Here is a 12,586-nt window from a genome sequence, read left to right on the forward strand (position 1 = left end):
ATGGGGCCAACTCTATTCTACTTTCCTTCTCTCCCCTTCCATCCAAACTGATTAAAAAGGAATGAATGCAATGAATGGTAACTTTTCAAGCAAAAGGTCTAGACTCTAGTTGGTGAAGCAATGCAATACTTCAAGAAGAGTTGCTTAGATAACTATGCTGAATGATGCACTCTATAAAAGAAGTGCTAGTCCCTCATTTTCACTCACTAAAATTCCTCTTTTGGAAAACCATAACCAGATTTTTTGCTTGTGATTTTCACTTTTATGGGATTACATTCTCTAGAACTAACTAAACAAACCCCAAACTAGGTACTGTTAGTGGCAAACGACCAACAGTACATGATCGTCAATTCAAAAAATATATTTCTGGTGAAAAATATAATCTAATTTATTTCCTACCGTTTGGTCAATGAGAAATTGAACCAAATTCTAGTGGATCATCTTTCTTTTTTAAATAGATATAAATCTAGAGACACCAAAAATTCACGGGCATTTTCACACACTCCCGTTTTTCTGAGTTGACCCAAAAGAAATGAATGATAGTTTTATGCGAGAATGAAGGGAAATTCTACAGTACCTGTCTGTGACTGTATGGTGTAGACTGTGTAGTTGTGCTTATAATAGATATTGTAAGTTTTTCCATAAATAAATGTAAACAAGTCCTTAGGTTGTCCATAAATAGCTTGACTTATTTATCCAAACGCGTAGCATTGCCTTACAAAACCAGTTGTACAAAAAAGAAAAAAGAAAAAAAGAAAAAGGTCCCCTGTTTTCTTTATTTCATTATTTGCCGCTATCCCTAGTCAGCTAGTATGTGACCAGGAAATCGGATTTATTACTCTGTTGCACTTCCACTGGTATCATCTGGACCATCTTTTCGTGGAATAACAAATTTGTCAATAATCCTGACAGTCTTTAACGGTTCCTGATCCGATGCAACAGCCTTCCATTGGCTGGGATTCTTTCTAAGGTGGCTCAACTCATTCGAATCCTGCTTCCATTCCGGATCCTGCTTCCATTCCTTTGGTACCTAAATGTCAACATGGGTAATTAGCAACTACAAAGATAAGAATTTAATACTAGTTCAAGCCATCAAGTCATGCAACTCAAGTGACATTAATTAATGTTTTTGACAAATACATCCAAGGTTCAAGTCTTCCACAATTATCGAATTAAAAACAAAACATAAAAAGATAAAAAAGAAGAAATAGTTCAAGCCTCCTCAGAAATGCCCATATTATAGTTTTAAGCAATTAAACCATCCTAGAATTACCATCGCAAAATGAACCACTAATATTGATTTCTTACCTTATCAACTGCAAGGGTATAAACTTCAAGATCACCCTTACGGTTGATGTGAAATCGTGTGAATGCCTTGTAATCAGCAATCCTAAGTGAGGAGAAGGCTTCGTCATAGTGTAAGTTGAACCAGTTGACGCAGAAGTACATGTAGTTTCCAAATACAAAGGCAACTGCAGGGGTTGACAATACCCAAAAATAAAGGAAGGTGGAAGCATAATAAATGGCGGCACCCCTGCGAGGGAGAGATTCCATCCCATTCTTGCAAATATTGCTCCGTGTCACCGCCATGAGCTGATAGTAAATTTCATATGAAATTTATGAAAATAGATAAGTAAAGAGGCATGTTTGTGGAGCCAAAGGGAATCAAGTTCTCACCTCTGGTACATCAAATGCAGACATGAGATACTTGATACATGCTGGATAAAGCCCAAAAGTCCACCGTTTTAGTCCATTTTGAATGCCAATCGGAACTGGAAGGTGCTTATGGAACATAGATTGGTGCCACCGATATAAAGAATGATAGTCTGAACAATAGAGGATGGGTCATACCAACGAGTGTCTTTAGAGCAATAGTTAACAATTTATTTTAGGAAAGTTTTGATATTACTAAAAAAAAAAGTTGTCAAAACATTTTTTTTTTCTTTTTCTATATAAACTTTCTTTAAATGGAATGTTAACTATTGTCCTAGCATTCCCTATAAAAGAGTATGCAGTAATTTTTGGGGAAGCTAAAAACATTATATATATATATATATATATATAAATTGAGATCCTCAACAGATACATACTATCTTAGATATCACATAATTAATCCATGAACATACAAACTAGAAAATAATTTAACTTTTTTATTTGAGTGATGATAAGGATGTAACAAATTTTATTACATAAGTCTCATAAATTAATGTATCTCAAATGAGCAAAAAGTAATTCATATATTTATTTAGGAAAAATATTGAGAAAATTCTACAAATTTACTACAAAACATCTACAAATTAATGTGGTAATGAATGTGATTGTTGGATTTTAAACATATAATAAATAAACTTAATTGTCAATTAATTTTTTGGGAAATTTTTTTTGTTGGATAATTCAATAGTTACAAGTACAACAATGTTGGGAGGAATTCGAACATTGATTCTCCGAGTAGAGGAGAGCGGACTTTATAGTCACTGAGCTACAAAACCTTTTTTATTTTTTTATTTTTTATAATTAGTGACAATGTTGGGAGGAATTGTGTTATGTTCACAAAAAATTTACAATAAATATTAGGTGGCAAATTTTTTTTTTTTTTTTTTTTTTGATAGTAAGGTGGCAAATTGTTATTGGTTAATAAAATAGTGATGTCAGTAGTGGATATAGATTATAACAAATAACAACTTGACACTTAAAATAATTTATTGTAAAAATGTTGTAGACGTAATATTACTCGTTTAGTTAGTGACAAGTCGAAGGGCAGGTACGTAGGTGCACTGAACTGTGAATCCATTGACTTTCTGCCATCATACTCTATTGCTTATATATATATATATGCTGTTCATTGTAGAGTTGCTTACATCTCTTTATATGTTATGAAAGTATTTGACTGAAAAACAGAAAGGGAAAACATTCATGGGATGTCACGCATAACCGAAAGGGAAAACTGACCTGAAGTTGCTACTAGATTAAGCCTGACAAACGTCTCAATACCCACTTCCAACACCAACATAAGAATTAGAGCTACGGCCAGATGTGCAAAAACATGAAGAATTCCAATCATTATCCTTTTCTTCAATGACAGTTTGGAAGGTGCAAATGCAACCGCCACAATTAGAAATAGCAAAGTAGCTATTAGAGACACATAAGAGAAGTCCACCACGTACATAAAAGCATTCCAAACAGTGCCAAAGAAAGCCCTCGGGAAACCGGAAATTGAATCTACTTGAAAAATGTGGTCGAGCTCACACTAGAAAGGAACATGAAAGAGAGAAAAAAAATCAAATTGATAGGCCTGTTTAAGAAATTTCAATTCAAGACAGGAAGAAAGAAGAAAGACATCATAATTGTCACAATAACTACTATAAATTGGAAAAATCACTAGAAGAACACAAATTCACCTGTGGGAACAGAGAATAGACCAACATAAAGTATATGATGCCACCAACAATATCAAATCGCCAATTTTCCTTTCGGAAATTCCAGCTATTTCTTCTTCCAAGCTGCAAATTAAAAACAAATAAGATGTATTATTTAAACAGGAAGCAGAAGAAAATGATACAATATGTAAAGTTGGTAAATAATAGGAAATGAAACAACAGTCACAATTAATTACCCTTCTTGACATCTTATGAGAAGGATAAGCGGCTTTGCACTTATAGAAAACTCCACGAGATTCGTAAAAATCACGAAACACATGGGTGGGATGTGTAAATGCTCCACCACAACCATTTACTAGCAGATGTTGGGGATAAACTGAATTTGCCCCTTTTGATCTATCAATTGAGTGGCGCATATAGTGATGTATGTCACCAGCAATTCGAATTTTACACCTTTCTTTTAAAATGTCATAGATAAGGCATGAGACATATTTTCCTTTTGATTGGTAGTCTGAGCCATTATTTTTAGAATCACCATTCTCATACCAATCAACAAGCCAATCCGGTTGGTGTGTCATGATGATCACAGAGTTTTTCTCTCCAACCTTACATAGTTAGACAAGGAAAGTAGAGTCAAATGATGGAAAGTTTTAGGGGAAAAAAACAAGGAACAAGTTTCTGTGTTACAATTTAGGTTGTGATATGGTGATAATTATCAATTATTCTAAAAATTTACATGTTAAGAAATGATAAATGCAATCATTTAATATAATAGTTATAATTACTCAGAAAAAGTAGCATGTAAAAGAAATGAGCCACTAAAACAAGACAAACAACTGTAGTATAATAAATGGCAGTTTTTTCTTCTTTCTAAACTTATCAAAGGGAGAATTTGCCATACAATACATGCTACATATGACTATATGGATAAGGTTTGGCTACAAACTCAATAATAGAAATATGACATGTACAATTACACGAATCACCAATTGTATACAATTACTTAAGTGTGGATTAGTATTCTTCTCAAAAAAAAAAAAAAAAAAAGTGTTGACTAGTAAGTCATGTGCAATGCACATTACAAGGACACATATTATCTTCCGATAAACTACAACTAAGTTTATAAATAAATGAGTGAATCATGTGATCCATTTGTTTTGAAGAGAAATGACTATTTTTAAAAAATATATGTTAGGGTTAAGTTTTGTAAGTGTTGACAAATCCAAGTCAAAACATATTTTTCATTCATGTCTTTCAGTACTCAAAGACATGAAAAACTTATAACTAGTTATTAGTTGCCAGTGTTTAGATAAATATTGAAGAATCACATTGAAGAAAACTTCACCGAGGAATCAGTTATGGCCGCCTTATGCCCCTTGGGTATTACACCAAGAAATATTAATGATTTTTTTTTTTTTTTTTTTTTTTTTGTGGATCTATTTGTGAGCCTTAATATACACCAATTTCAGAATCTATACAACAACAAATAAAATAAAATAATTGGGAAAACGATTGCTTTGAACAAAAAATAAAAAGAAAAAGTCAATGTTTGGTCAATCTGTCTGGTCAACAATCTGTCTATGAAAAGAGAGAGGGGGCAGTGATAAATTGTACCATGAGAGAGCTTTTGTTTTTTTGTTTGTATGGAGTTTAGTTGTGATGATTTATTCAGTTACATTGTAGAAAACGCTGAAAACAACTTGTTTTGCTGTTGGCTATAAAAATATACTTCTTCTTTTAAGTATATCCAACATTGGAAAATGTATATAAAAAAAAAAGTAAAATATTATTTTGGTCCTTAAACTTTACAAAATATTTATTTTTTATCACTAAACTTTAAAAAGTTCATTTTTGATCCCTAAACAATTGATAAGTTCATTTTTTTGCCCCTAAACTATTGAAAATGGTTTACTTTCTAACCTTAAATTTTACCAAACGGTTATTTTTCATTCCTAAACTATTGAATTTTTTTTTTCATCCCTATTTTGTCTCTAAACTATTTATTTATTTATTTTTTTAAAGAAAACTCTTTACAAAGTGTGAAGATGAAAAATGATTTTTTGATCAAGTTTAGGTACCAAAATAGTATTTTACCAAAAAAAAAAAATTCTGCTGAAACAAACATAATTTAATTTAATGCTTTGAAAAACATATTGAAAGTCAAAAAAATGAAAATACAAATATAGGAAAGATACCTTTTCCTTAGCTAGTTTGGAGAAGAATTCAAATTGGTAGACATCAATATCACTATGGAGTGCAAGATCAAGACCGAATATCCACCATCCCATAGGAAGTTGCAAGGTGAAATAACTTGTCTTCTGAGGCATGAACCACCCTCCCAACCAGCTCCTATGACATATATATCTTGTAAAGGTATGAAGTCCATCAAACCAATCTGTCAAGCCAAAACAAAATATTACCACAATGACAATCTAAATGCAAACAAACTTTAAAGGGTTTTTAAAGGAGTATGAAGAATGGTCTTCCAAGAAAACAAGTGATACATTAATTGCTAATATAGGAAATACGAAAAATTATTTTACTACATTATTCTTAAAAACTGATGTATATATTATAAATTACAAAGAAGTGGACTTTTGTTAATGAAGCATAAATTAGGGTACATTTAATATTTTATTAATTGATGTATTTATACAATGTTTAAAAAATAAATTCAAACTGTGTACAAAGATCAAGAAAAACACAAATAACTACAATATGCATGCAAATCAATATTTATATATTAAAAAAGACTTTATAATTATATTTTTTGGATTAAAAAAGATTTTTTTTTTCTTTTTAAAAATGCATTGAAGCTTTTAACCTTATAATTATTATTTCTTCACCTATTCTCTTAGAGAACTCGTTAACATGATAAAATAAAAAATAAACAAAAAAAACTAATACATACATTTATTTATGGAAAGATGTTTAATTTACTTCAAAATATTTATATATTAATGTGACAATAAATGTAATTGGTACTACATTTTAACAATATATTAAATAAATATTTGAATTACATTTTCTTTAATTGATTTCACATCAATTTGAAAAACTTCTATAAAATCTCTAGCATCAATATTTATTTATTGAAAAATACTAAAAGTATTACAAATTTTACTATAAAATGCCTACAAATTGACGCGACAATGAATGTAATTGATGCCACTTCAACAACATAATAACAAATATTGAATTACCTTTTGATGACTAGTAACACATCAATTTGAAAGCATTTAAAAAAAATTAATATTAGGTCTAACTTTTTTCCTTTAGAGCATTCGTATTAGCTTATGCAAAAATTCTCTTCTATTTTAGCATAAGAACCTACTTTTTCTATTTTACATACATACTTTTCAAAGCACCTCACATTAGATTATCTATTTTACATTACATTTCATTAAAATATTAATTTTTCTTGATTTTTTTAAATTGGTTCTCTTTTATCTACTCTCTTCATTCATTCTTGAAATACCACAAAAAAAAAGAAAAAGAATAAATAACTAAATGCAAAATAAATAACGTTAGTATAAATTTACACGGTTACTATAGCAAACTTTTAAATTTACACATTATATATATTCTGATGTGGATCATTAATTAATTTTTAGGTAAAACTTTTTAAATTCTACACATTTTTCTATATACACAGACTGATGTAAATGCTCTTATACACACTTACTGCGCAACATATTACCTCCTCTTTTTAAGTAGGTGGTAACCCATATTTATAACATCTATCTCACATGGAGTTGGTCTCACACTTATGAGGTCCATCCTATGTGAGAGGGTTGTCCCAACTATATACACAAATAAAATTTTCTTTTTATGAGTCAAAACATTCTAATTAAGAAGAGTTTAACACTCCATTTGTTTTAAAGTAAAATATTTTTCATAAAATGTTTTCTCATTTTCAAATATTTGTTTGCATGTAAAATGTAGTCAAACTTGTAAAATATTTTCCAATAATTGTAAAATCCATTATAAAAAGTTGTAAAATGTTTTACTTTTAAAAACTTGGTAAAACATTTTACAAAAACACATAATAACTCCCCCCTCGTTTGGTGGCTAGGTTGCTGGTTCGGTAGCCGAAGACGCCATTCCGGCTGACCAGTCACCGAAGCCACCACTCTAGCTACCAGTTTCGGTGGTCCAATCACTGAACCTTCAGTACCAATGGCTTTGGTGGCTAAGCCATCAGTTTTCATGGTTAAGTTGAAAATTTTACATTTAAAAAACATTATGTTTGAAAATATTTTATTTCAAAACAAACAGAGCATAAATGTAAAAACTAAGACCAACCATGGTTTCCGGGGATAACAAAACATCGAGGCCCATTATATGGCATCGATTGCTTTTGGTACTTCCTTTTGTTTTTCTTCCCTTGTTGCATCTCTGACACCCCAGGAGGCATTGCATGCTTGTTGACAGTCATACTTTCTTTTTCATGACTGGGTGGTGGTTGAAGTGCATACTCGAAAGGACGAAACATGCGCCTTTCATATGTAAACTCAGATGGATTAGGATACCTACAATAAAAGCAAAGGTTTCAAAATTTAAACATATTGTCAAACATAATATATAAGCATTTTTCTCTTGCATTTTTTTGAGAATTTGGATACATTTTTCTCATGCATTCAGGGGTGGAGCCACGTTCATAGTAAAATGAGTTTAAAAAAAAAAAAAAAAATTGTAGTAGGTAAAACCATAAAAGTTAAGACTTAAGACTCCAATGCATTTATTGAAGAGAAAATCCCCTCCAATGCAATTGATTGGCCCCCTACCTATTCATGTTCTTTTCAATTTGCTTAATTACTTGCAACGTTTTTAGTCTTTCTCGATCTAGTCCCCATAAATGTTAGCCACAAGGCTACCATTTAATTTACTTTTATTGCTAGCTTCCTTTTTTTTTTATTAAAAACTGAAAATTTTTATTCATAAACAAAGGCCAAACTTTTTTTGAAAAACTTTTACTGCTAGCTTCCTTTCACCTTTTCAATTTGCATTTTTTATATTCTGCTTACTAGCCACCCAAATCAATGTCCAATCAAGTTTTCTCACGGTCTCACAATAAATTCTATTCAATTTGTCTACTCTCCCGTTCTATGCTCCAAGTCTCTCACATACTATATTCTCATTCAGCTCCTCTTACTTTTCTTTTCTTTTCTTTTCTTTTGAATAGGGAACTTTCTTGTTTGAAACGGAGGGGAAATAGTTTTAAAATCTTGAGAGGTACAAATTTTTTATCATCCTTCTTAAATTCTATTTTCCTTCAAATTTTATTTATTTATCTTATGGTTTATGATTTTTTCCCCTTTAATTTAATAAACCAATTGATAGACTTTATTGATTATTTTTATCTAAAATTTCATATTAGCTTCTAGTCAAAGTTTTCTTAAAAAAAAAAAAAAAAAAAAAAAAAAAAAAAAAAAAAAAAAAAAAAACTACTTCTAGTCAAAGAACTAAAATACAAGTTGGATTGGGTATATATGACAAATGCAACTAGTACAAGATTACAACATAAAGGTTCGTAGTTCAATTTATGGTACCACAAATCTTATTTGAAAAATCTCATACACATGCCAAATCTAACAAATTTGTTTTTGCGTTTGACATTTGGAGACACAAATCTTGAAATTGATGTTTGAAAATTCATTAATATAGTGATGAGTGTGTTAGACATTTATACATAGATATTCTAAATCAATATGATCATTTAGTCTTGGCCTCCCAAACAAAAATTTTTAACTCCGTCTCTACATGCATGTATATATACATAGAGTAGTAATGCTATAAAAGGAGAATTTTATAGCAAATGCTGTACCACTGAACAAAAAATTAGGACAAATAGAAGCCCAAATAAAACCTCAACGAATAATGGCACCATTCGTAGTGCCTTGGGTATGTTGTTTGACAATACCTATCAAAAACACCCTTAACAACCTGTCCCACGTACACAACTGGAAGCAAGGAAAATGTTCTAAGGTTTCAACTAAAATCATGCACAAGCAATGCATGAAAGATCCAAAAACCAAGTTAAAAAAAGCTTTGATAGATCTTTAAGTTTGCACAGGGGTGAAGAGTAGTGGTAGAGGCAGTTGCTCTTACCAATAAGGAGATTTGAGAAGTTAATCAGTGCCCAATTGGTGGAAACTATTTTAGAGCATCAATAGACAAAGGTTTATCACCTAGCTTGACCATCAAGAAAAGGGCAACTCCTGAGAGACAGTGTTGGACTAGTGGACAATAATTTTTATTTTTTTTAGAGATAGTTTTAATTTTTGGCATTCACTCCTGATAAAGAGATAGTTTTAACTTTGATAATTGCCTTTATCATCAAACCAAGATACCAATTGATTTTTTGGTGTAGGCAGGGATCGAACTACAAATTTCTTATTCATCGATAAGAAACTTTACCAGTTGAGCTAACTGAAACCCATGACTTATCGACAATAAGGTGTAGAATTGTTCATAAGAATTTTTATTATGAATAAAATTGTCAATTTTCACTCACTCCCAATGAGTAGTAAGTCTTAAAGTAAGATCGAAACCTTTATTTATTTATATATGTAAATGAAAGTAAGCTCGAAACCAATTAAAATGTGTTAAATTGTCATATTATAATCATAAAAAGGTATTGTCAACTTACGCAAGATCTCCCCCAATGAGGAGTAACTCTCCGCGTTTTAAGGTATCTGAACCTATTTTCCATTTTTCTTTCTGGGATGAATCAATTTTAATTTCTTGTTGAGCAAGTAGCCGTGCCACAGTATAAGTTGAGTTCCCACCATCACCGGTATCTGCCATGAAGTCGAACCATAGTTCTTTTTTTGCACTAAAATCATCATGTAAATAGTCCCTTTGAGTCTCCTTTTTTGGCACAAGTTGATTTTTCTTCATTGCTGTCTGATGGAAGAAAAGGTAAGATATAAAAGAAATCATTAGTAAGATTCATATCCAAATATTTTTTTTTTTTCCATTTTCCATAAAAGATAAAAAAAAGTAGCCTATTTGCACGTGTAAGAATATAAAACTGAAGACTTTAAATGATGAGGTATCACATATATCTTAGATTTGTAAATCAATTTCTTCATGAAATAGCCCCTCCTATACAAATAGCATTTTTGGTTCTTAAACTTGTCCAATTTTTTAGTTTGGTTCTTGGAGTTTCAAAATGGCAATCCAATCCTTAAAATTTATAAAATGATCCAATTTGCTATGCGCACTAGCCGGATATATAATAATATGTCATGTGATGAGGCACATTTATATATATATATATTTTTTTTAAGTCTATGTAACTTATATATTGCATGTTAACAGTACATGTGGATTAAAAATAAGGGGCCATCAAGAACCTTGTAGTTCAATCGATTGGCAACTCCTACTGCTCTTAAGGGAAACATTCGAGATTCAAATCCCTTCTTCCCCAATTATTGAATTATTTAAATAAATAAAAAAATAAAAAAATAAAAACTAACTAACTAACTAAATGGCCACAAGGATATATAGTTCACTACTTTATTGTCACATGCAACTAACGTGAAGTATTCAAAGAAATAACATTGTTTACTTTCTAACCTTGAATGTACTAAATAACTCTACATTCCAGGTCGACTGGTGAAAATATTGAAAAAAAAAAGTTCAAGAATATAAAAAGGAAAAAAATGGGTAATCATTTTCTAAACTTTTGAAACCTTATGAGCTGAAATGGAAAACGTGATAAAACTTACCAAATTTGATAATTTTACAGACTTTAGGGATTTGATTGTTACTCTTGAAAATAAAACGATTTTAAATACTAAGAGTGATGTTTTGATTTCCAAAATACAATTAACACTTCCTTTTTTTTTTTCTTCCTTGTGAAGGCGTCTAGATCTTTTCTTTTTAAGCATGTGTAGTTCCCCCATTCCTCATACACTAGATAATTACAAGAGTAATCCCATATGGATGGACGCAAGATGAGAGCTAGAAATTTTGAACCTGATATCTTATGAATCTCATGCAAAGACCAACAATTATTAACACTCCAATGGTTCTAAGTTCTAACACAATTTTAGATAAGAAATATAATCCCATCTTTTCAATGCTTGGTGCAACAAAAAATTGTTAATCAACTGCAAACATTTTCATGCTCAAAGGAAATTTACATTGAAATTATAGAAAATATTTTATTCATTTTAAAGCCTAAATAAGTCTCCAAATCATGCATGTGCTCCTTGCACTATAACATGTTAGAATTATGTGGTTAAATAATTAAATTTATCATATCTACTTAAACTTTTGGGACAATTAGTAATTTAACATGGTATCAGAGCATGAGATCCTAAATTCGATTATTGTCTCCTCCACTCTACCTCTTATTTAAAATCCCACATGTTGAACCTCACTTATTAAGAGGAATTTGGGCCCAAATATGAGGGGGAGTGTTAGAATTGTGTGATTAAATAATTAAATTTACCATATTTCAATATCTTAAGTTTTTGGAATAATTGTTAATTTAACATGTTCCCCTTCCACCATAGCATCACCACCTCCCCATCCTCTCGGCAGCCAGCAACATCGTTTTCTTCCCATCCTCCCCTCCACATTCATACCATCACCACCACCTCCCTCCCCTCTTCTCTAAGCCACCACTTCCCTTCCCTTCCTACTCCACCACATTGTCACCACTAACTACACCATGCAAGGACGGATCTACTTGAAGACTAGCCCATAACCCGCTTGGCCCCCAATTTTTTTTAGTAGTATATATGATTAGATTTTTTGTAATAGGGTATATGAATAAATTTGAAGTTTATACTTCCAAAACTTGTAACTACCTCCCTCTCAAGAATTAAATTGGTCCAAAGAGGCCCAAAAAAAAAAAAAAACTAACTAGACCATACTTGAGGCCCCTCCTAAAAAAGTACAGACTTTTTAGTTAACAAGTGCCTAAACTTAAGTGGTGTTACTATATTGATGGCATCAATTGCCTGTTCCCTCAGCCCTCCTCCCCCGAGAAGAAATTCTTGTTCTATCCCAACCCATGTCACCAGTAGGCTACAAAAGAATTAAGCCGTTTATAAATGACTTGAGCTTAGCTTATGAATGAACCAGCCCAAGCTCAAATTAGGCTTAACTTTTAAACAAGCCAAACTCGAACAAAATAATGAGCTTGTAAATAACTTGTAAATATGATGAGTCTCAAATTGAATGTATGCAAT

The 12,586-nt window shown here is 31.2% G+C and overlaps 1 protein-coding gene across 1 annotated transcript in view; it reads right to left on the minus strand.

Moving 5' to 3' along the window:
• Positions 1 to 641: 641 nt before the first annotated feature.
• The window catches only part of LOC126711738 (uncharacterized), a 35,379-nt gene continuing 23,434 nt past the window's right edge, over positions 642 to 12,586 (minus strand). The window contains exons 6-14 of the mRNA XM_050411282.1: positions 10,030 to 10,286; positions 7,683 to 7,909; positions 5,573 to 5,772; positions 3,614 to 3,982; positions 3,399 to 3,500; positions 2,950 to 3,247; positions 1,678 to 1,826; positions 1,309 to 1,593; positions 642 to 1,030 (exon numbers count right to left, since the gene is read on the minus strand). Coding sequence (XP_050267239.1) covers positions 836 to 1,030; positions 1,309 to 1,593; positions 1,678 to 1,826; positions 2,950 to 3,247; positions 3,399 to 3,500; positions 3,614 to 3,982; positions 5,573 to 5,772; positions 7,683 to 7,909; positions 10,030 to 10,286 — 2,082 coding nt within the window. The 3' untranslated portion in view covers positions 642 to 835. The remainder of the gene's footprint in view (positions 1,031 to 1,308; positions 1,594 to 1,677; positions 1,827 to 2,949; positions 3,248 to 3,398; positions 3,501 to 3,613; positions 3,983 to 5,572; positions 5,773 to 7,682; positions 7,910 to 10,029; positions 10,287 to 12,586) is intronic.

This window comes from Quercus robur, chromosome 2 (genome assembly GCF_932294415.1).
Source record: "Quercus robur chromosome 2, dhQueRobu3.1, whole genome shotgun sequence".
Classification (NCBI taxonomy): Eukaryota; Viridiplantae; Streptophyta; class Magnoliopsida; order Fagales; family Fagaceae; genus Quercus; species Quercus robur.